Genomic DNA, 25,748 nt, shown 5'->3' with positions numbered 1-25,748 from the left:
TCCAGACAGGTCGGCTCAAGTAAGGAACCTTGCATAAATTGACAAAATTGGAAACAGAAGAACGCACTCAGATAAGTTCTGGGTGAAGACGCAGTGGCGTGAGTTTTCTAAATATAAAATACGCAATGCAAATAAACTTGAGATAACAGGCCGGTGACAATGTCCTTTATGCAGCAATACATTCACTCACACATGCAGGCAATGAGCTTAATAATTGCATAGGCTGTGGGTCAAAAGCCAGACAGACATATTTCAAAGAAACTGGCATGGAGTGGTACGCAGAACGCTTTCTAATAAACTCGATTGTTTTGGGGGAGCAAATGAACTGCGGAGCCGCTTAAAATTGCTCGATCATAAATTGTGGGTGGTCACCAACAAGTCAGACATGTATTTGTATTTGTTGTTGCGTCGCCGGCATCGTTAATTTTCGCATGTCGCATTTCATTGAATGACCGAAACGAATGCGCCTATTGCCAATATTTACACTGCCATTTAAGATTATCCTAATTGGGAATCTCGCCGGAAATCTGCACTGTAAAATGCGACACAAACACAATCAAAACAAACAGACATGCATGAGGGCAAATAAAACGACAGCACAACAGTTAAATTGTATGCACAAAGGAAATGCCTATTTATATATAAACACAACTGAAGCGGGGGGGCACGGCGTGGGCATGAGGGATTTGCAATTTGCGTTTAGTGTCCAACGAAGTAAATTTGTTCTGTCCGAAGCATATGTGAATGTATGTTGCTGTTACTGTTGTTTTTTGGTGTTGTTGCGCGCAATTTAAACAATTCGCATGAAAACGCAATCAATTGATTAGCGCAGGCGAACGACCAACTCGCCCAATTCGGCACGCCCAAAATGGCAAAATGAATGTCCATGGGGTAAGAAAGGACGGAAAATATATTAGACGTTGGCTTTTTATTGCTGTTCATCAAGTTTTGGCTTAAGTGCTGTGGACCAGCAGGTCTTTAAACAAAAGTGGTACATTCGGATAGGAATGCGTTGAGCCAGAAAAAAGGAATTACTCTGAGAGTTTAGTGATAGTGAAGCTGAAGGATAACAAGCTTGAATAAACTCTGAAGCTAAAAATTATGTTTTTGCGAGAGTCCATTTTATGGAGTTTAGCGGCACTGTTAAGATAGATGATAGCCTACCGGTATAACCTAACTTTACTTAACCCAATGAGGTGTAATGGGGAGTAGTCATGCTTCTTGATAAGCAGTTACATTCGTAGGTCTATACTCACTTCCTACTCTAGAGTGGTTGCCAATACGTGTGGAGCCAAAGATGACGGCTAAAACAGCGGCAGCTACAGCGGAGCTATTTCGACTTATTCTATTTATGGGGTCGCTAAAGTCTAGTTGCATATCCAGAGGTGCGCTGTGAACCGTCGTTGGTCTTAAAGCAAACAGCCCCCTATATATATATGTGTACGAAATTTTATACTTCTTGTCTACCAAGGACTTGCTACGTACAAATCTCCACCAATGGAAAAGAAATAACAGCCTCGGCAGAAAGACCGCTCGTTTAATAACGACCACGGGAAATTTTTTAATAATTATAATTGAAAAGCAGCTGCTCCTGGGATATCCGATTTCTAAATTGGAAAAGTGCCGCTGTTCAGCTTGTGGATATTCTCGAAGGAGTAAAAGTTGAGAAGAAATGCGACCGCTTTAAATTAAACCAAATTCGACGCAGGATCGTGGTGGATGGCATTTACTTCAGCGGCCTTATGAAGGAGCGGAAATATGGCTAAAGATTCGTGGTTCGAGAAAGACTCAGCCGTCGAGACCTGGTATTCACTTGGGTGGAGGAACGTGTGGTCACATTCTGCATACACGCGACATTTTTCGACTTAACTCTGGTTTGCGCCCACGTAACGATGGCAGAGAAGGCCGATAGAACTAAAAATGCCTTCATGCGCGTCAGGAGAACGAGGAACGTACCTACCATGAGGTCAAAATTTTGCATTTTTAGGGCTTTTTGTGACTTTTTAGGTGGGCAAAAAAATCACAAAATTTTAGTTAAAAAAAAATCGAAAACGTCGCAAATAGATTGAGTCTGAGATTTCGTATGGGACCAAAAAGTGGTCGTCTATAGTATTAGATTCTATCACAAGTAAATTCATCAAACTATTTGACTGCCTTCGGATCGAAAAGCTCAAAATCCAGTCAATCGTGTTGTGATAGATGGACGACATATCCCTCGAATTTTACGTGCGTACCTAACATACGAACACTACCTTGTGTTAGCAAAGTTACGCACCCGCCTCTATGCAGCAAAATATGCCCCTCGATAAGTATAAGGTGATATGACTTCGAGGTGCTAGAATCACAACTGACAGCTAAACGGTTTTCTACTCGACTTGACACTTCTACTCTCTCATAGCAATCAACAAAAACTCCGGCCAAAGGTCTTTTGCAACGCCCCAAGTGTTGGTAGATCCAGTGGCCGAAAGCAAAACTTTTTCCGTTCTCCTATCTACGACTACTCGTATAGTAGACTGCAACACACTACAGTGGTCTGGCAGTCTAAAACAAGAGTTCATTGAGAGCTCTCGAATGAAAACCCTCTCTCCAAACTTCCCGTTGAGCCCCGATGTCAAACATTTAAGTGGAAGATTTCGATATTTATCGAAGATACGCTCAAGTCAGATTATACAAGAATTCGTTGGACTACTTTTAACTGAACCCGGTACTTATATAAAAACTTGCCTTTAAAAAGACAATAATTCGAAAATATAAATTTGTGTCTGTCTGTCCTACCTTTATTATGACTGGTGAAGGTGTTATTGTCAGCTTCCAAGACGTTGCTCAATTGTTGTTGTTGCTGCTGCTGTTGTTGTAGCTGAAGTTGCTGTTGCAATTGTTGTTGCTGCTGTTGTAGCTGATGCTGATGTTCACTCGCTGCCGTTGGTGGGTAATCGTATTGATTCGTGCCACTATTTCCAACAACACCGCTGGCAATAGACTTGTACAACAATTGCTGTTGTTGTTGCTGCTGCTGCAAACGATGTGTTTGCTGCTGCTGTTGGCTCAATGTTGTTGTCGGTGCTGTTGGTGGCGTATAAGGATTATTGTAAATATTACGCACGTCACTCTGGTTTTGCAGTTGGACTTGTTGTTGTTGCGGTTGCTGCTGTACATGCGTATTAAAACCGTTCACCGTGAAATGACGTGTTTTACCTGAAAGGGAAGGCAAGCGCGTGAGAAATGTTGCAAATTTAAATACTGATTTCAGAAATTTAAATATTTTGCAGTTTTAATTTTTTAATAAATTTTTTTTTAGTTTTTATCGATTAAGATGTGTATAAGAGACAGGTTATTTTTTTAAATAAGCTTAATTAAAATTTAAATAATATTTAAAATATTTTACAAAATTATTAATTTAATTTAATTAATTAAAATTTGATAAATTGTTAAAATATTTATTAAAATAAAACAAAATTTTTTATCAAAATTAAATAAATGGAAATTTGATTATTTATTTAATTTTCTTCAAAATTATGTTTTCAAATTTATTAATTAAAGTTTCAATATATATTTTTTTAATTTTTTTCTTAAATTTTAAGTTCTACATGTGCCAAAACTTGGTTAATTTACCTCACATCTACCAAAATTTGCTCTTTTTAGAATCTTAAATAAATGCAAGTGCGTATGTATGTAATCAAGAACGCACGTATGTGCGTAAATAGCGTTTCCAGCTAGTGGCAATGAAAATATGTTAATCTCACTGCAATTAAATCATTTTCCGTGTGCTTTTTCGTCGCCATTCATCATACCCACAAGCATAAATTTGTAACGGTACCATGTATGAAAAAGCACTGGTGGTACCAAAAATTTTTTAATGAGGGTAAAAATATTTAAAAGTTTATGTTTCAACGTTTATAACATTTTTTACTGAGTTTTATGTGATTCTCCGATTTAGATGATCCTACTCTCCTTCTGGTTCTATTTGTATCTTTTTGTGTCTCTCTTTTTCATCTTTGCTTATGCGGTACACTGTTTTGCCAATTCCTATTTCTGTAGCTCTCTTTTTTTCTTCTTGTGTCTCTACCTCTATCTTTTTCTTTCTCCCATTCTAACTATATCTGTTTGTTCCTTGCTCTCTCACTATATTTCCATGTTCGCATCTTTCTATTTATTTTACATTATTTTTTCGCTTGATCCCTTTCTCTCAACCTCTCTTTTTCTCTTTCTCTTTCTCTTTCTCTTTCTCTTTCTCTCTCTCTCTCTTACCTTACTAATAATTTATTTACAGAACGTACTAACTATTTCATTCGTAAAATAAATATCTTTATAATTCTTAGCTATTTTGCGGCTCTCTATCAGTCTTTTCCTGTATCTCTCTCTATCCCTCTACGCATTTCTCTTTATACTTCTTCTCTTGTTTTATTGATCTCTTTCTCCTCTTTTTACAATACATATATTTTTCCGCTAATTATACTTTACATTTCTCTCGTTAAATAAATGGCTTTATAATTCTCAACAGTGTTATGATACATATTTTTTAAATACTGAGAAATGCTGTTAATTGCTGACACATTTTTAACGGTAAGTACATATTTGTATACACTTCACAAGTTTTTTTCACTTTGCTTTATCGTACATCTCTGAATCACTGATTATTTAATTACGTAGACTTGAGAACAATTCTAAATATTATGGTTTTGTAGAAAATTTCTAAATCAACATCTTTCTTCGACAATATGACACCATCAAATAATTTAACACTCTGAAAGTGCCTTGGGCATTAATTGAAACAACCATAATAATTCAAAATAATGATAAAATATACATAAATATTTTAAGAGCTTTGTTAATGAGCTTTCTTCTGACCATACTATGGCACAAGTGCCAAAAAAGTGATGGTTTGTCTCAGATTCTTTATGAAATATTTGGCAAAATATGCATATATTCTTGTGAGCTTTTTGGATGAACTTTCAATGGACATTATCCGAGCATAATTCGAAGCAAGTAATGGTTTGTATGAGATTATTTATAAAGTTGTTCAGCTGATAATACTTTGACTTTCTTTGAAAAAGTGATGACTTGGTTTCTCAGATTTGATAACACTCTGGCATACCAGGAAAAAGTAATGATTTTTATAAGATTCGTTATGGAAGTCTTGACAGCTTATCTGATGAAACTGTAGCTTATGTTGAAAAAGTCTTTATTTGTATCAGAACCTTAATGGAAATGTTCGTACAACATTTATATGTATATATATTCTAGAGAGCTTTTTGGGTGAGCTTTCATCTGATAACACTCTGGCATAGGTTATCTTATACCAATTAAAATTAGACATTAGTTATGATTTCTATAAGATCCTTAATGGTGATGGAACGAAACAATATGCAAATATTCTTCAGAGCTTTTTGAATAAGCTTTCATCTGATAACACTCTGGCATAGGTTATCTTATACCAATTAAATAGTCTAATATTCATGAGACCACGAATAACCCAACTTGGTATGCTAGAAAAGTTTAGCGGCTATGATACCCGGAACTACTAAGTACAGATTTGCCTGGCATTCGCGAAAAAATGCTGATTTCAAATAGATCAGATCAAAGGGGGTTTTACTAGTTTTAAACTGGTTGTGAATTTTTAGTAGATTTTCGAGAGAACCCGATAAGAAAAAATCTATAAAACAAGTTCATGAGATAGTTTGGGGGGATTACGTCAAAAATTATACTAATTTAGAGATGACTTGTCTCTAGCTTTGACAGGGGTTCGAATGACCCGACGAATAACAGTCTGCCAGGGTCGTTTTAGCCACCAGTTTATGCCATGACTAACCTTAATGCTTTTATTTAGATTCAGATGCGAGCTATAGAAGCTTTTGAGCGGTTTTTAGTGAACCAGGACTGCATACAGACAGACGCACTTGCTTACCAAGCTTTCTCTGAATTCACAAATACTTACAGACTTGTTATTTCATATGTCTGAATGGAATTACGTATGAAAGGGCAGAAATAACGCACATAAAAGCATACGACTATATTTGGTAGGATTGCTTTATAAACATACATATATATAAATTTAAATATATGCATAGGTACATATGTATATGCATGATTATGATGCGCTAGAATATGAATGAATTATTCAAAGTTTTATATGGATATTCATAATAATAAAATAAAAGAGGGTTCTACAGCCGGAAATGATGACGCGGAAGCTGTGATAATGAAGCTGCAAATGTAACCTTTTTTGCTGGTCAAACAAAGCGAACGTAAGCGCATGGGCACAGCAACAAAAACATGCAAATCGGCTTTGAAAAGTACGCGCTCCGCCGCCTCCTCCAACACATGCGTCGCCGCTAAAGCCCGCCAGCGACCCAACTAACAGCCAAATCAGCAACAGACAGCAGCAAAGTTGCACTTGTTGTTGCTATTGTTGGCAGCAGCAACACTTTCAAACGGCTTACAAAACATTTCTTCACATAAACACAAGCACGTGTGTATAGCTATGTGTACGTATGCAGGTATGGGAGAGCGTATGTTGATTTAAGGAGTGTGGTGGGCGCTTGTTAGGCAACATTTGCGCTTTTGTTGTTTTTGCATATTAATTATGCTTATGTACTTGCATTAGACGAAAGTTGTGGCGCGCGTGTGGCAAGCAACTAAAGTTATGCGCGCTTACACATATTCATACGTAGATACATACATAAATCCACATGTATGACCATATTTAGTTGCATGGATTGGTGTGTGTGTGCCTGTTGGGTGTGAGGCATCAACACATTGTTTGAATTTTTAATTTGCCGCTAAGCAAACATTTTTGGCGCTCTCTTGTGCACGTGCAACAACGGTATTTTTTTTCCACGCTTAACGATGGCAAATCGGCGAGTAGGTGAAGGGCAGGTGGTGTATGTTGTAAGTAGAAAATATGCTATTCAATGGTGATTTGCGGTTTTTAAGCTGGCGGCGTGCCGGCGTTGGAGAGTTGGGGTATTGTGGATAATTAAATTAAACATTGTGGATAGAAATTATATTTTAGACTCTCTTATGTGATTAAGTTTTTTGCTTTATTATTTAGTAAGGATATTAATTGATGGATAATTTTTTCCAAAGAGGCTTTCGGAATTAAATTAAAATTCTTCAAACTACTGAAGAAGAAAATCGCACCATCTGTTGACTGTATACTTATTTTGGTTATTGATCCTGATCGAAACATAGTGGTAGGAACAGTGTCTGAACTTAACTTAACCTGGTTTGCCTTGATTTGACTTGACTTAACTTAACTTAACTTAACTTAATTTGACTTGACCTAACTTCACTTAACTTAACTTAATTGAACTTAACTTAATTTAACTTAACTTAACTTAACTTAACTTAACTTAACTTAACTTAACTTAACTTAATTTGACTTTAACTTAACTTAACTTAACTTGACTTGACTTGACTTGACTTGAATTGACTGAACTGAACTGAACTGAACTTAACTTAATTTAACTTAACTTAACTTAACTTAACTTAACTTAACTGAACTGAACTGAACTGAACTGAACTGAACTGAACTGAACTGAGCTTAACTTAACTTAACTTAACTTAACTGAACTGAACTGAACTTAACTTAACTTAACTTAACTTAACTTAACTTAACTTAATTTAACTTAACTTAACTTAACTTAATTTAACTTAACTTAACTTAACTTAACTTAATTTAATTTAACTTAACTTAACTTAACTTAACTGAACTGAACTTAACTTAACGTAACTTAACTTAACTTAACTTAACTTAACTTAACTTAACTTAACTTAAGTTGACTTGACTGAACTGAACTGAACTGAACTTAATTGAACTTAACTTAACTTAACTTAACTCAACTTGACTTAACTTAACTTAACTTATCTTATCCACGGTGGAATCTATGAAGAATTTGTTGAGATCGGATCCCTAAAGCTTCTAGCTACCATACAAACTAACCGAATCAAATAGCGAGCAGACTCGCGCAACATCCTAGACTACTCAGGACACAAGTTTATTTTTAAAGAAGAATATATTTATGTATATAGACAACATAATTTAAAAATATTTTTATATATGTATGTATGTATGTGTGCATTTCAGTAGCCGCTGCAAATTGCTAGCTATGGGATGTGAGGTTCAATCACAGTGATTGCTTATTGAGGCGAGCGGTCGTTTAGCGTAGATAATGGCGTGAAATTGCGATTGACAATGCAGCATTACTACAAACAAATATGCCGTAAAGCCGCACAAAGACTTGAACTATACATAGATACACATATATATTCACACATGTGAGCTGCAAAAGTGCGCCAAATAGACAAAAGCGACAAATAAATGGCTGAAAGGCGCACCAAAGGGTGAAAAGTGAATTGTTTCGCAGCAAAGGAAGCTATTAAATAAAATAGAAAACACGCACAAATAAGCAGGGAAAAGCAAAGAAGAGCACACAAACAACAACACAGGGCCAAATTCTATGTCATAAAAGAAAAAAAAAATAAAACATTTTTCAAAAATTGGCTGATTTAGTGCGGAAATTGAAAGTCCCACAGCGCCCTACAAAATCTCTGTGTGTGTGCACAAAACCTAACGACATCGAGATTAGCATACATTTAGCCAAATGCAGAAGCATATCCCCAGGCGCTTTTAACGCCATGTGCGACCAACCGCTTGTCGCTTGGCCTTTTGTCGCCTATTTTCGCACATTTATTTTGCAAATTTTTCAACAAAATAACAGCCGAAAAAAGTATGCGACAAGTAAAAGGGTTCAAATGTCTTGGCTTTGCGCCATTCGCCGGCGACATAAATAAGAAAGTGAAAAAATAACGGTGGCAAGAAAAAATTTTGGTAATAAAATTTGCGTAAACAGCGTAATTTGCATTGAATGCTCGGATGTGGCACGAGGCATAACAAATTGACACATACACGTACATAGCTTACATATTGTATAACACAAGTGCAATTGTGTTGTGAAAATTTGACAAATTTATTTATTGAAAATATTGGGTTTTTTTATGTTTTTGGATACAAGTCTAGTCTGGTGCGTTAGAGAAAATAAAATGCGTATTGTTTCTCCTTTCTACCGAATGAAGTACTACTAACCAGATACAATGGCATCTTATCTTTATCTATATCTTTGAAATTATCTTTATTAGGATGCTTATCCTTATCCCTATGCTTATCCTTATCCCAATGCTTATCCTTATCCCTTTTCTTATCATTATCCTTATCCTTATCTACATCCTTATCCTTATCTACATCCTTATCCTTAACCTTATCTTTATCTTTATCCTTATCGTAATCCTTATCGTTATCCTTATCCTTATCCTGATCTTTATCGTTATCCTTATGTTTATCCTTATCCTTATCCTTATCCTTATCATTATCCTTACCTTTATCTTTATCTTTATTTTTATCTTTATCTTTATCTTCATCCTTATCCTTATCCTTATCCTTATCCTTATCTTTATTTTTATCTTTATCTTTATCTTTATCTTTATCTTTATCTTCATCCTTATCCTTATCTTTATCGTTATCCTTATCCTTATCTTTATCCTTATCTTTATCCTTATGTTTATCCTTATCCTTATCCTCATCCCTCTCCTTATTCTTATAGTTAGCCTTATTCTTATTCTCGTCCTTGTCCTTTGCTTGCCCTTGTCCTTATCCTATTCCTATTTCGAATCCTATATCTGTATCTATTCCTATTCCTAATAATTTCTTCTCTAAACCTTTCTCTGCCTTTCCTTACTTTATCTATCTATAATCTCACCTCATTAGCTTCTAGTACTAAAGATCCTCACTCCACATACTCGTCTTTCATCATATCCTTCTCTAGACAGTTGAAATCAATATTTTAAAATTTTCCAATTTTTCTTTCTTTTTGAAACTATAATTTGAACTTTAACTAACAAACTCTCTTGGCAATGTCTGAAGGAATTCCTCTCAACTGAAGGACCTTGTACATTTAAAAGACGGTAGTTTTGGACTTCCAAGGCTATAAATGACCCTCTGCTATGTTCGACCGTTCAAAAATAGACAACTTCGATACCGTGATATTGTAGTCCTAATGAGTTTGGTGTCTAAAGTATTGAGCATGTTCTCTAAATTATTAAATATGATAAAATTTGAGAGCGTAGGAACGAAAGAGCTGAACAGGCAAAGAAAACCTCATACAAAAGCGATTAACCGGAACTAGCGAAAAGAAGCACATGGGTTAAATCCCTTCTTCGGATATAATTAAAGTCTAAAAAAGCAATAGTTTGCACAGTTTCTTCAATTACTCAACTGATCGGTAGAGTTTTTGAAACTTGAGTTTCCTCACAAAATGGGTCGTTTTACTAGAATACCTCATTCAATGGCAACCAAAAAATACTCAAAACATTAAAACTTGGTATTCGCCAAGTCAAGTCAAAAATTCTTCACCACAAACCCACTTTCTACTGCGCTCCTTGACCTGTTCAATTTATCTTGTGTGCCGCGCCGCTTTCTCTCAACCAAATTGCGTCCATCTGCTCTCAATAGCACCCCATGAAGTCCACGAAGTATAGCACGGCTTACCGCAACCTCTATTTGCGTACTTTTGTTGCAAATGCAATTTGTTACCTCGGACAACAAAGAATTGAGATGAAATCACAAATCCATGCAGCAAAACGCAGCAAAACGCAACAAAACCGCCACACGCGTTATTACGCTCCAGTACGCACAATCAGTGCGTATGTGAACGCAATTTGTGGACTTTGTTTGCGAACAAACGCAATTCGGATTTTATTTTGCATTTTTTTCTTTTTTATACCCTGAACAAGGTATGTGTATTAGGTTTAGGTTAGAAAGTTTGTAGGAACGAAAAAGAAACGCTGGAGATCCTATAACAGATATGTATGTATTTGTAAATGATCAGGATGACGACGAGCTGAGTCGATTTAGTCATGGCGGTCTATCTATATAACTGTCTATCAGTCCGTTTGTCTGTATATACGCGAGTTTATACCCCAGCTTTCGAGATATTCATTTGAAATTTTGTCCAATTTCTTATCTTTTCGAGAAGTTGCTCATTTGCCAGAATCGCAGATATTGGTCGACTATCGCATATAGCTGCCATACAAACTGAACGATCACTATCAAGTGCTTATATGGAAAACTTTTTTATTTTACAATGCATCTTCACGAAATTTAACACAGACTATTTTTCTAAGCAGTGGTAACACATCCGGAGAAATCGTTTAGATCGGCTCACTACAGCATATAGCTGTCATACAAACTGAGCAATCTCCGTCAAGTGCTAATATGGAAAACTATTTTATTTTACAACGTATCTTCACGAAATTTGACACATATAATTTTTGAAAGCAACCCTATCACATCAAAAAAATTTTTGAAATCGGGTGACTATAGCATAGAGCTGCCGTACAAACTGAACATTCAAAATCTAGTACTTGTATGGAAAATGCTTGACTTAAAGAGGGTATTTTAATATTCTTGTTGTTTTTGTATTTTTTTTTATCACTCGTCATTTACGCGCTTTTTTTTTGCTGGCATTAAAAACGGTCTGCTTAATTTTTTACCACACTTTTGTTTGCGCAAATTAATTCTATGCAAACGGGCGCGCATTTTTGAATGTGTGTGTTTGAGCGCGTGTGTCAACTGAAGAGCGGCTCTCAACGGCCGGTAATTTATCTTTCAACTTGACTTAATTTGCAGCAGCATTTGATAAAAACCGCAAAAATTTAAGGAGGGTGAGTAAATGCATAGTTCACATGCTGCATATGCGCGCGTGTGTGTGTATGTATGCGCGCTTTCAGTTCTACGGGCATGTCCTGCCAATCGATCGGCTTGACTGATTGCAATTGTGATGAATTAATGCGACCAAATATTTGCGTTTGGTTTGACATGTTTGACAATAAGCGCGCGCATGAATGCCGTATGCATGTGTGTTGGTTACTGTGTGTGCGTGCGTGTGTATGTAAGTGCCAGCGTGCGGTATGCATACGTGCAACGCTGCCACTCGAGCTGCAGCATGTGGGAATGCGCTGCGTTTTGTTGCAGCTTTTTTGTTGGAATTGTTGTTGTAGTTTCTGACATTATTCTTGTTGTTATTCGTGCTGTTGTTGTCACTGCTTTAAGCTGTTGACAAATTTTCATTACAAATTTCACACACACACGCTCAGGCTTGCCTCTATCAGCGACCCACTTCAGTCATTTTTCACCATTGCGTGTAGCAACAATCAGTACAACCCCTCGTGCGGCCTATATTTGTGGCAACGCTTTCTTTTCAGAGCATTTTTTTTTTCTGTGCTCGCGTTCATTGTGCGCGCGAATCTCATTCAATGAAATTTCATTAAAAAAGTCACCGCAAAAATTGCAAACGTGCTCGTTGGTAATCGATCTGCGGCCGCAGCAGCATTTGCTTGTATGCCAATGGGATAACACACATACACATACACATCTACACAGCTTGGGCATGTATTAGTGCGCATTGTGTTTTGACGAGTCGAAATTAAAAGCGCCACAAATTGAAAACGCACGCGCTTTTTCCCTTTTTTGTTTTTTTTTTTTGGCTGGCTTGCAATAGATTTGCATATACAACAACAATGCTGCTAAGGCCTTGGTGACACTAGTGAAGACCAAAACTTAACCGAAAAAGATTTTCCTGACATCAAACCGAAAGTGTTAAGTCCCAAGCCGCCACTTCAACAGCTGTTGCTGTCACCGCTGTGCCTGCCTCGGCTCGTGTAGCTGCTACCAAGGCTTCTGTGTGTTTGGCCATGACTCCGGTAGCCTCTGCCACAGCTCTTGTCTCATCTATGCGACTCCTGTATCTTCCAAATACATGAGACGTATATTCTGCCATCGCCCCTGTATCTTCTGAGATGGCTACTGTCTCTTCTACAACGACTCCTACATCTTCGTTCACAGCTCGTGTATATTCTGCCTCGGCTATGAGTGCTATATCTTCTGCCACGGCTTTTGTATCTTCTGCCACGGCTCCTGGCTCTTCTACTACAACCCCTGCATCTTCCACCTAGTCTCCTATATCTTCTAATGCGACTCCTGCATCTTCCACCACGTCTCCTGTATCTTTTGCATCTATCAGCAGTGGCCTTACTATGCCCAAATCACCATAAGTTCAAATACTTTGCAATTCACATGCTAACGAATCCGCTTAGCTGCCGTACAGTCAGTCCAACCATACGACCGACTGAGTCAGCATGTCAGTCAATCACTCAAGTCAGTCGTTTAGCAATTTCGGTGGCTGACAAAAATTCTATGCATTCCTGATTATTCCTTTTCCTCTAATGTCACTTAGCTCACCACCTCCTCAGCTGCGGTAAATCTTGAGCGCTTGTTCCCATCATCAGCGCTATCATCTTGTGCCGCCGCAGTCCGATTCCGTCGTTACTCAACGACCACAATACTGAGGGTGACAAAACTGCCAGCCATGCTGGCCACCAGTAAATGATTTCCATGCCGCATGTCCGCATAACGCTGTACGCGGTATTCGTACCACTATCGCCTAAGGCTGTGGACATAGTGACGGAAAGTGGTGACCAAAGTTTGACAGAAGTGAAGTGGAAATCTGAGAAGGAAAGTGAAATATTGATGACATTATATATTAATTTTAGACCTTCAAAGCTCTCTCTCTCTTTACATGGTAGTCAAACCGACGTTAGACACAAATTTCGACCGAGAAGTGAAGGGAAAAAATACAGTTGAAGCAAAAACTTAGCTTGTTGAGGAGTTTGCAGATACTGTCTCAGGAAAATTAAACATCAAAGCTTGCCATGCTAAGTTTGGACGTGTTGAACTGAGCACCGAAGGCGGTGAACGCGGTAGGTAGCCCAAAAGAGGTTTTTACCGATGAAAACATAAAAAAAATTCTCAAATTTCTTTCGGATTATGTTAATGTGAAGTTGTTCGTAGTAGCAGGTACTCCAAAGATATCAACTGATCGAAATTCAATAGGTTACGAACTCCTCAGCAGCTACAAGCATGATTTTCAACCACCACGAAATATATTGCTGCGTCAAATTCTTGCCAATTCAAGCTCCAACACAAAAATCAAACTTAAAACGTCCACAAGATTTTTATATTTCACTCGAACTACTCCGCTGTGTCACCAGCCTTATGTGTCAACTAGTATTTGCTATGAATTCCAGTCATTCGGTCGAGTATTTGGCTGCTGTCACCGCCACTTACAACATCTACATAACTGCGACCCAACCACGGCACGAGTCCTTCGGCTTATCCAGCTGCCACTACTACCTTCATGTCGCTGCTACTACCAGTGGCGTGTAGTTTCTGGGCACTGTCTCACCGTTAGTCATTGAATGCTTTTAGTTTTGTGAATTTCAAATGCAAGGACATCTGTTCAAGTATCATGCTAATGCGCAATTTTCACCCAACTCTCAGCTCGGCGCAACTCCATTTTGTGTTTATTTGATTCTTTTTTTTTTTTCTTTTTATTCAATTTTATTTTACTTTTGTCAGCTGTTTTGTGTCGACGTGCTGGTCTCGTCTTCATTTCGTGTGTGCGCAACAGCTGCTGAAGCACCTCGGCAACGGGTGGCTGCGTAATCCTTGCTGTCATTAGTCGCTCGGCGTGAAGTTGTTCGCATGCACCGGTTTATGCCGCTGCTGGTTTTAATGTCAACGCCTTTTCTGTCGATTTCATGCACATTTTTTTATTTGTCTTTGGCTTTGCGGTTCGTCATCAATGTGAAAAGGTGTTCAATTCAATAAAGTTTATTGGGTTTCTATGCTCAAAGGAGTTTGCTATTGATGCCACAACCAGAAGGGTTGGACGTTTAATTAAAGTTTGAGGTGAATAGACGGATTTGGTGTTGACAAAATGAGAAGAAAATCTGTGAAAAAAAAGCTGAGAGTTTTAAATAAAAATATTTAGAAAGCACTTTAAGCTTTAAGACAGAAACAAGCACTAAGCTCTAGTGGCGCTCTATCTGCCGTTAAAATAATGGCAGTCACTTCGGTTTGAAAGACTATACAGTGGTCTGGAAATCTGAAAGAAGAATTGATTGAGCGCTTCCGTTAGCGGAATCCTCGCCAACCTTCCATTTGATTCATCCGTGAAAAAACTCACTACGCCTCTTCGTCAGCGGCTTAGTCCCACCCAAATACCCCTGAGGCTTTTGTGGGCGGAGAAGATACCGATAGAAATAGAGTAGTCTCCATTGTACAGTAGTCCCGGTTATCAGGGATGCAGTTGAATTTGGAGAGGATTTCAGACTGTTCTTCTCTAAGATCTTTAATATAGCCGGCTTCCCGCAGTCAAAGACCATAAAACTTCCACATAATCTTACTCTCCTCATCAGAGGACGGGGTGATGAGTTGATGAGTGACTTGTAAAGTTTGGTCTTATTCGTCGAGAGAGGACTTTACTTCTCAATTGATTACTCAGTCCGAGGTAGCGCCTGACAAGAGTTATTCTACGTTGCATTTCGAGGCTAACGTTGTTATTGGAGGATGAAGCCATGTGTAAAAGAAGGATGGAGCCATCTGTAAAAGTTCACGCAAGTGAGGAAAGTTCTCTGAGCGTCTTTTATTTGGAAGTGTAAGGTTTATTTTACATTTGGCAGCACACAACTTCCAGTTTTAGATTAAGTATCCTCTGAGCAGCCAAAAAATATTCGTTTGAAGGCAAGCCAAAGTGCGAAGGCGACCATTCCTCCCGATAAGAAAAAGACTTGTTGCGATATGCTAGATACTTCGAAACCAATTATTGCTGGGGTCAATGCGAAGAACTTTTCATTATACTCATTGCCATACTTAACACTGCAAGCAACCTTATAAGAGGCAAGAATACGGAAGCCCCAAATGCCCCTTTATTAAAAGTAATCTTTGCATTACCTAATTCAGCCACATATTTTCATTTACATTCTTTTATTAGCTATTTATGCACTGGCAATTTATTCGAAGGTAAATTTTTAACTTTCACTTGCGTCGAAATGAGCAAAACAGGACAATAAAAGTTAACAAGTAGCAGACAACAAGAAGGCAGGTACAGTTTGTTAAACACAACACGCCTACTTTGCACGTAAAAAGCTTGCTCTATAAACTTCCCCCCGTTCTCGCCACATAAAAGTAAATGAGTTGAGAAGTGCGGTAATTTTCGCAATGAATTGCCATGCAAATTGACCACTCCACTTTACACCGCAGCCAACCACAAGCAGCAAGAAGTTTCACTTCAAATCGCTGCGCGTCTTTTTTTGGCTCCCTGGTAACAGCGTAGATACATATGCATATACAAACATACGCAGGGAGCATGCCACAGTGGGCTTGTTAGGCTTGTTTTGTTTGCCGCACGCGTACGCCGTTGAGTGGATCCCGGGAGACCCATGCTTACCAGCAAATATGAATACACGTTATTAATGCTATTGTTCCAGCAAAACAGCCAGGGGAGCAGCACGCTGTAAGTAAGCAATTGACTTGACTTTTGTTGGCAGGTGGCGGTGGTGGAGTGCAGGTAGCTTGCGTACTCATTTCATTGCTAGACAAGAAACCACTTGAAATGGCGCTTTTCGGCAACAAATTAGGCAGCAAAACTTTTTCGTTGGCAAATTATTCTTATTGGTTGATTAGTGTATTTCAATGTGTGTAGATTTTTCCAGAAATTTCCATAATGTTCTGTTTGTGGAAAGCGTGCTTAGGTTAGGTTTGGGGGAAAGTTTTTTAAAAAACTTTTGATCAAAGGAAAATAATTTAAATGCCTAAAGTTTATGCCGGTTGGGTGAAGAGGGGTTTTTGGGTGGCGCCCAGATTTCTTATATATTATTGTTTAGAAATTTAGAGGTCAAAAGTGTTCAAAAGTGATCACAACCCATGCTCTTAGAATTGGTCAGTAGAAGTATTGAACAGTATATACTAAGGTAGGATCTATTTGAAAATGTTATTAAATACTATTTAGTTCAGTTAAAGTCCCAGGGTTGATCCAAAATATCAAAGACTTTCACTTGGTCAGATATTCTTCTTTCTTGTTCTTCTATTGGACAGTGTTCAGTCAGAACACCTATAACTGCAGCGAGCTTGATTTTGCTAAAGCAAGTAGTTCGTAGGAGCTCTTATAGTTAATTCTGAGCCAAAATAATCTCACAGGCCAAAAAGTTCTAGTAATTAGGCAGCGCTTGCTGAGCCCACTGGAGAAAAATAGGTTTAGCGCAGGCATTCAATCGTGATAAGAGTTAGGATTGGAGTAAGGGGAATGTTCCTAACAAGCTCATCGACTTAGCAGTTTGTCGCGATTCCGCTGATGTCTTTAACAGAAAAGACTTAAAGCAGCTCCTGATAGAAGACTCCATCTCTTAGCCTATTAAAAAAACGCCCACCTCTCCTCTTCTCCAGGTGTGTGAGCGGAGAAGGAACCTCCAGGAGAAGATTCCACTATAAAATGATCTTATTTGTAAGGATTGCAGACGAAGTAGCGTGGAATTGCAGTGTGTCCCAGCCCGGAGCCTTTAATATACACAGCTTTTTTAAGCGTAATGGCAGCCTTCGCCGCAAAGCACCTACCAGTTATGACTACAGGTGCCACATATGCTTGAAAATGTCATGATTTCACTGGCATAAGATGGTTATGCACGAAGTGATAACTTCGGATATTAGAAGATTTTATTTGGGGTGACATAAGAAAAAATAAATAGAAAAAAAAGTCAAGCAGAGGCTATCAAATTGTGGTAATCAAGGGGGTGATATAAATAGATTAGCCATAAATCCAAAAAAACCGAGCTATTTTTATTATCTAGGAGATACATAAGCCCTAATCCCTCATTGAGAGGCTCTATTCTTCAACCCATGGTCGAGTTAAAGTACTTGGGTTTATCCTAGATGGAAAGATCTCATGAAATCCAAACATCGACGAAAGAGAATAGACAGAAAGGTGTACTTGAAGTCAAGCGTCGGTGAAACAGTAACAAATGCTACGGGCGCCGGCCTAATATTCGAAGCTTTAACTTCGAGTTTATGTTCAACTCTGTGTCCATCATTCAATCGTCGAAGATTTCCGTTTCAATCAAACCAGGCATTTGGATCCTTCTTACATCTTTGCAATGAATACCCAAGCTTTTTCTCACTTCGAAGGCTGCTAAGCTCATGAGGTATCTACTTGTGCCTTTCTGTCAGCTGTAGAAATTGTAACAGATCGTATGTGCTCAAAGCTTACAAAAACAAAATTGAATTTGGCAGCCACTTGCATTGGACGAAACCACACGATAACCACAACACAAAATTTTAATTAATTGCCGCCGAATTACTACGCAACCGAAACGCTGGGCTGTGTCAAGTGGTCCATGTCACATGGAAGCCGCCTCCGCAGAAATCCTTTCCATCTATCGATTAACTACCAATTTAAACGAAACCGCTGACATTTAATTCGCTGAAATCAACCAATAGACCACGAAATAGGCTCGGCGTCGCAGCCAAGCAATTGAACGAATGCAATATTGGTGAAACCATAGCAAAATAACCGCAAGTAAAGCGAACAAAAAGAGAGCACAAGAATCGGTACAAATTCCAAAAACAAAAATATACCATATATGGAGGGAAATCAGCACCAAGTCATACAATTTTCACGATTCGCTCACACTTCGTTCGACCCACAAGCACTTCTAACGGATTTTACTGACATTTGGGACAGTGGCATGCGGCATGTCTAGTCTCTATTGTTTTGCAGCTATTTGACAAGTTATCCATACAAACCGCGCTCTGTCATTCATACTCTCTTTCTCTTATGCTCTTCCTATCTATCACGCCCCCTCTTTTTCTAGACATTTTCATGTCGTTTTGCGGTTAAATGAGTAAGTCGAAAAAATCCATTTTGCAATGCAATAAATCAGTTTTGTATTGCACCGTTATATGGTTTTCTATGCGGATTGTGTTGTTGTATTATTTTTGTGTTTGCTTTCAGCTTATAATTGGAGCGCCTTCGTAATCCTGTTGGCACGAGTGTCTCTCAAGTGGAGGTGGCTAATCGGTTTGTGTAATTCCAATTAGAGTTGAAGAGCAACGTAAAATGCGATGAATCGTTTGAGAGAAGAGAAGCGACAATAAATGCAAATAAATGAAGGAAAGATGGATGATATAGCCGACAATTGAAGCGCGGAGCTCTTACTGATACCTATCGCCGAGAAATTATAGTAACTACTTCAGAGTTAATGAAGCTGTATTATTTTTATTCACGATTGGATAATATCCGATCGAGTAGACCACATTCGTTACCCAGTGAAGAATACTCGTCTATAGCAGTCGTGGCTCAAAGTGCACACGAAGACCGTAGAGAGTCGACTCGGACCCGTTCCCAGCAACTTGGACTGACATATGGAACGACTTGCCGCATTTTACATCGCAATCTTAAACTGAAAACGTACAAAATACAGCCTGTGAAAGAACTGAAACCATTCGACCTTCCCAAGCGTCATCGCTACGCTCTGTGGGCTTCTGAAAAGTTTCTTTAAAATGCGTTTTCGAGTCAAATCTTGTTTAGCGATGTGGCCAAATGCTGGCTCAATGGGTATGTAAACATGCAAAATTGCCGTATTTGGGACGAAAAGCTACTTTACTTCAAGAGCTGCCATGTTATCTAGAAAAAATCCCGGTTTGGTGTGGTTTGTGGGCCGCTGAATCGTCGATCCATATTTCTTCAAAACCGATGACGTTGAGAACGTAACCGTCAATAGCGACCATTATCGCGCCATGATAACCGACTATTTGATATCTGTGATTAATTTAGCCGACAATTGCGTTCAACAAGAAGGCGCCACTTCACACACATTGCATCAGTCAATGGACTTCTTGAGAGAACACTTCAGTAAGCAGACTATTTCACGTTTCGAATCGGCCGATTCGCCATCAAGTCTCTGAATTTCGCACCATTAGGCTTTTTCTTGTGTGGATATGTAAAATCTGAAGTCTATGCGGACAATCCCGCCTCGATTCAGACCTTGGACCAAAACAACGCGCGTATCATTCGCCAGTTACGAGTCGAAATGCTCAAACGAGTCCTCGAAAATTGGACCCAACGGATATAAAATCTGAGACGTAGCCGCGGCCAATATTGAAAAGAGATAATCTTTCAAAAATAAATGCCAAAGTATGTTCTTATGAATGCTAATAAACATGTCTTATTATATTTGAAGTGTTATCTTTAAAAAGTGGGGAAACGCGAAGTGAAACACCCTTTCTGTTGAATACTAAAAACAAAATTGCCAAAATAATGTGCCTTACTATGGTGCACCGGGAACTTTACAATTCACTTGTAACTAGACAATGTGTAAGGGATTGGAAAGTTTCAAAAAGATTTCTGAGATTGCTTAATGCTTGGGTTGCGAGGCAGCGATCTTCCTACTGGACAGCTTTGAATGATTGATGTTAAGCGGTGGATCGTGTGCGGAAATATTTTTCACTTCGTTTTGGTGAGTAGCAGGGACATAGAAGAGCTTTTAGTAACAAAATTTTTGGATACCCAAGACAGTCTGCTACTTTCTAAGGAATATTGACTTTACTATGCTTCATGCGAAGAGCCGGCTTCATCCATGAAGCTTATGATGCTCTGATGTGAATGACTATTTATGACACGCCTGTGGCGCCACCAAACTTTTGACAATCTCAAGCACACTAACCAATTAGACAACACATTCTCACCAACAAGCTTCCGCCCGCCGAGTGCGAATCTCACAATTTTTACCAGTTGGTACTTAGACATGGCATTTACGTCTACCACCTCCAGTCGTGTCATCATTAATTGTGCAAAAGTGACGAAATGTGTAGTATAACAGTAATGAGGACAACTTGTCACACACAGCAACTCATTAAGTGCTGTTAAAGCTACACAACTCAGCGGCTGTGGCGAAGTTTGATTGACGCTTGCGAAGAAAGTAGGGCGCAAAAAATATGAAACTGCTGAAAAAATCATATTTTTTGTATGTAATATATACCGTTGCAGCAGCTGTGGCGCGTCAAATAAATGAAATGCAGCAAAAAGATTAACACACGCTGGGCAGGACAGGAAGCAACGCAGGACATGCGCATGAGATTACGCATATGCTCTTATTTGTTGGAGTGTGAGTGGATATGTGTACTTTTGGATGTGTGTGAGAGTGTGTGAAGGCGCATCATTCATATCGTCGGCGTAAAGTAACGGAGGTGCTAAAAACCGCAACATAAAAATGACAAATAAAAATAATGACCAACTGCCGCTTGAACTCTGGCAGCTTACAAGGGTAGCCAAGCGAGAATGCTGCTGTCCAAAAATCGCACATCATTACAGCTCGGTCGCTGCCTCGGGCAATTGCTTGCTGCCACATTTTATGTGATTTTTATTTCGCTTTTTTTTTTTTTTTCCTTGCAACACCTTCGCCGCCTTGCCTACGGCTGTGTAATGTCACTTGAGGAGGCCTCCCTGTGGCCTGCTGTCTATCATATAGCAAGCATATACGTCAGCAATGATGACCACCAGCGCTCACACGCTCAGAACATGATTAACAACGCCGTGCAACATGCCGCGTACGGCGCTCGGCGGCACGACGGGGTGTTGACAGCATAATGACAATTCAAACGCAATAATTACGCAACGTTTCAAACGCATACACAACCTTTTTTGTTGCTGTTATTGCTATTGCGTATTTGACACAATGACAACTTAGCTCAATGCGCCACTGCTTGCCATTACTAATATTGCAAAGTTGTAACTTTGATGTTGCACGTTGAACGCGTGTGTGTGTGGTGTGTGTGTTGGCTTTACCTTCCGCTGGTTAGGGGTTGCTTGTGCTGGTTTACTTTTAATGAGCACTCACTTGCGTTGAATGGTTTGCCACACAGTCTTCTATAAAATATGCTAGCAAGGCACTGCTTGCTCTTCACCGCGCTGCACAAGCAACAAATTTAGTTTTTTTCTCCATCTTCAGCATCCGCATGATCCTTAGTTAAGAACGCGCGTTCGCCGTTGCTGGCAATTGCCTAACCGCGCCTGCTTGTCTACCTTCCGTTTGACCTGCCCACTTCGTCAGCTCTGCTCCGCTCCCGTTACAATTTCCACAACGCTTTTGTTATTGTTGCTAACCCGCTGTCATTCTTCGTATTGTTAAGCGCACATTTTCATACCCGCCTAAGCTTGTTGTGTTACACCAACTCACCCCTCTGCCTACTCAAAACCCTAACCAGGCGCTATTCGATTTCACATTCATCATTTTCATGTTTCACTTTTTCGCTTGATTTTTTTGTCGTCCGTGGTCGATTGCTTTGTGTTATTTTTGTTTATTATTAGCTTGATTTCTGGCAAAAAATAACACACAAAGAGCACGCACACACACATATACATAGGATACACATACAAAGGACATACAGGCACATTAATACATTCGCGCTCTTCTTCCGCTGTTCGCATGCGCTCGCTCCGCTGACAAGCCAGCGTGCGGTGTGTGCCTCGTTTACTATTTGACATTTCAACTTCTTGTTGTTGTTATTTTTGTTTTCGGAACGCGTGTGTAATGAGCAGAATATGTCAAATGTCGTTTAGAATGTCGCCTTTTCTTTTATTGATGCGCATTGTGTGCACAGTTCGCCGGTGCTTCCGTACACATGAAAATTGCAGTGTGAATAATTAGTCGTGTGTGAGACAAAATATGTACACTGAAAAAAACATATTGATGGAATTGCAGCCAAGCTATAATATCATTAACAAGGACTAGAGTTTGATCGCTCAGTTTGTATAGCAGCTATATGTTATAGTAGTCCGATCTGTACAATTTCTTGGGAGAATATATTAATGCTACAAATAGTAATCTGTACAAAATTTTGTGTTGATATCTTGTCACATAAAAAACTTTTCCATACAAGCACCAGAGTTCGATCGCTCAGTTTGTATGGCAGCTATATGCTATAGTGGTCCGATATCGATGATTCCGACAAATGGTCAGCTTCTTGGAAAGAAACGGACGTGTGCCAAATTTCAATTTGATATCTCAAAGTCATGAATCTGTTACGAAGAATTCTTCCACGAGTTAGGCAATAGCAACAGCTTCCAGTTAGAGCTCAATATCTTGGCTGAATCCACAACAAGACATTTGTTCTTTCAGAAGTATAAATTGGCTCAAGCCTTCAAGCATTTTTAGTCACATGGGTCCAGCATTAATTCAGAATTATTCTGGACGTGCCAATAGGTAGGAACAAAGGAGTTTTAACATCAGTCTCTGAAAAACTAAATCAACTTCCCGACAACTTCGACAGTAGGCCAAATCAGAAAAGCAAAGCTGATAGCTTATTCGCCAAGAAATGCATCCATTACCAACATTTACTATTCTTCTCGTACCTTTTGCTTTGTTGTACTCTGTAAACATATTTTCATCATTAAGCTTTTGTGTTCCACTTTATCGATGGACGAGAAGGGAAAGATGAACAGTGACGATCCGAAGTGCGAAAGCACTTGAAACAGTCAAGTGAACTGTTCTTCGCAAGATCTATGAAGCTTTAAAATACGGCTTCGACTCTAGACCCACGGATGGAAAACGACGACAAGGACCAAGAGCAGAGTGATCTATATGCACTTGGGATGTACAACTGGCGTGGCCTCGTAAAGAATAGAGGCAACTGGCGAGATTTTGTATTCTCTGCTCAGATCGACCGACGGTTGTTGTGGGAAAGAATAAGATGATTATACTAGTGAAATTATAATTTTAACCTTTCCTGATACCCAGAGACATATATTTAAATGATCACCGTGACGAGCTGAGTCGATTTAGCCTAGTCCATCTATCCGTTTATCATATCTGTATATGCGCGAACTAGTTCTTCAGTTTTCGAAATCTCCATCGTAAAATACGCGGATATCAGACCACCGGAATGATATTATAGCTTCAGTACAGCCAAAATTAATATTTTTTCTATTTCTATTCAATATATTATTGTCCAAATCTTTGGCTATAGCCAAGAGCGCCATTCACTTGAGAGTTGCCAGAAACGACCCTTCTACATATGGCTCAAACCGCACACAACTTCCGGACTTAGACGAAGTATCTCTCTCCAGGGCACTGCGCTGGGTTTGGAGTCCGTCACGTAAAAAAAAAAAAAAACTATTCGAATGAAAGGAACTCAACAGCCTCTGATTTTTTCAAGTGTAACAAGCCACTCAAAAATTTTGCATGCATTACAAATCGATTGCATTGTTTTCTAACCGAATGATCACCTTAAATTTGTGACAAACTTTCCTCGTGTTGTTGCATTGCGGCGCGGCTAGCTCTTCCAATCATTGCGATTTAGAGACGTGCATTTTTCCCAGCATTTCCGGGCGCATGCTAATAAATATTTGCGTATTTTGCGCTTCGCGGACTGCAAATAATTGCGTTTTAATTTGAAATGAACGCATGAGTGTTGCCGTTGGCAGATGCACACGGCGGTTAGATCCCGTAACAGTAACAAAGCAAGCTTGCAAGCACAACAAAAGCAAACGGCAGCAGATCAAAGAGTCAAATGGCTTTCGGTTTCATGTTTTTCCTGAGAAAGGGGTGCCGTGATTTTCCACAGCTGCTCAGCCTACGTGTGAATTATATAACGGTACACGCGTTTGTGCGCCTGTTTGCATGAACGTGTGACAATTAACGTTGCAGTTAGGTGATGCTGTGCACTCGAGTGCTTGCAACATATAAAAATATTAACTGATCATCTTACGGTAACTTAGAAAATCCCACACTTCATTTTGATGCTAATAACTGTCAAGGCTTCTATTTATGGGAGAGTTTCGCGCACGAAAATGAAGTGTGGGATTTTCTAAGTTACCGTAAGATGAATTTGCATATGTTCGAATCATTAGTATCTGAGTAAAAATGAATTTATTTTTTATATAAAACAACAAAATATTAGTAAATTATTTCCATATTTCGTTACTTAAGTGCCCTATTTAAAGTCACGCTAAATTTCTTGCTTTGTCCCTCTGCATTCAAGCATTAAAACTGTAAGCTACAAATCATACTCCCCCCATTGTTTTTCCTCAAAAATCATCTAAAATGTTTTTTTTTCGCAACACTACTTTTTTGTGGTTTTCCCGACTGTTTTCTCCCTAAAAGCCTTTTATTTTCCCATTCAATCACTGCGTACTTTTTCCAGTCTATTTTCCACCGCTTGCTTTTTTGCAGTTTCTCTCACCGTTTCCCTTCTTTCGTGGCATTAGTTTCATTTTCAAATTATTGCAGCAATCCAAGCGGAAATTTGATGATCCTGGTTTGCACCTCGCTATAATTCGTCAAATTTTCCCTTTCGTGCTTAACCGAACGTTTGCTTTAATTGACTTTGCTCTCGTCGTTCCTGGGTTTATTGTTGTTTTTTTAGCATTTTTAGTGCTCATTAGGGGGTAATAAAAAAGTATAGAAAAATTTTCAAAATTTTTTTTGTTAGTTTTTATTAAGGAAAATTACAAAAAAAAAGTATAGAAAAATATTCCAAAAATTTTTTTTTTTTGGTTTTCATTGAAAAAAAAAATACTTTAAAAGAGAAAAAAATGCGAACAAAATGTATATTTTTTTTAGTTTTCACTAAGGAAAAATATAAAAAAGGATAGAAAAATATTGGAAAAAACTATTTGTGTATATTTTAAAACAGAAAAAAAAATGCGAAACAAAAATTTCATTTTTTTAGTTTTCACTAAGGAAAAATATAGAAAAGTATAGACAAATATTCGAAAAATATTTCTTGAAAAAACTCGGAAACTAAAAATATTTTTTTTGGAGTTGCGTAAAGGAAAAAAACTTTCCTTTTTATTTAATATTAT

At 38.6% G+C, this 25,748-nt stretch overlaps 1 protein-coding gene across 1 annotated transcript in view; it reads right to left on the bottom strand.

Moving 5' to 3' along the window:
• Positions 1-503: 503 nt before the first annotated feature.
• Positions 504-25,748, bottom strand: part of LOC108967576 (myb-like protein AA) — a 169,128-nt gene continuing 143,883 nt past the window's right edge. The window contains exons 3-4 of the mRNA XM_018931098.1: positions 2,776-3,195; positions 504-532 (exon numbers count right to left, since the gene is read on the bottom strand). Coding sequence (XP_018786643.1) covers positions 504-532; positions 2,776-3,195 — 449 coding nt within the window. The remainder of the gene's footprint in view (positions 533-2,775; positions 3,196-25,748) is intronic.

This window comes from Bactrocera latifrons, unplaced genomic scaffold (genome assembly GCF_001853355.1).
Source record: "Bactrocera latifrons isolate USDA-ARS-PBARC rearing strain unplaced genomic scaffold, ASM185335v1 scaffold_190, whole genome shotgun sequence".
Taxonomy (NCBI): domain Eukaryota; kingdom Metazoa; phylum Arthropoda; class Insecta; order Diptera; family Tephritidae; genus Bactrocera; species Bactrocera latifrons.
Note: the sequence above shows the minus strand (reverse complement) of the source record. Positions and strands in the feature narration are given on the sequence as shown.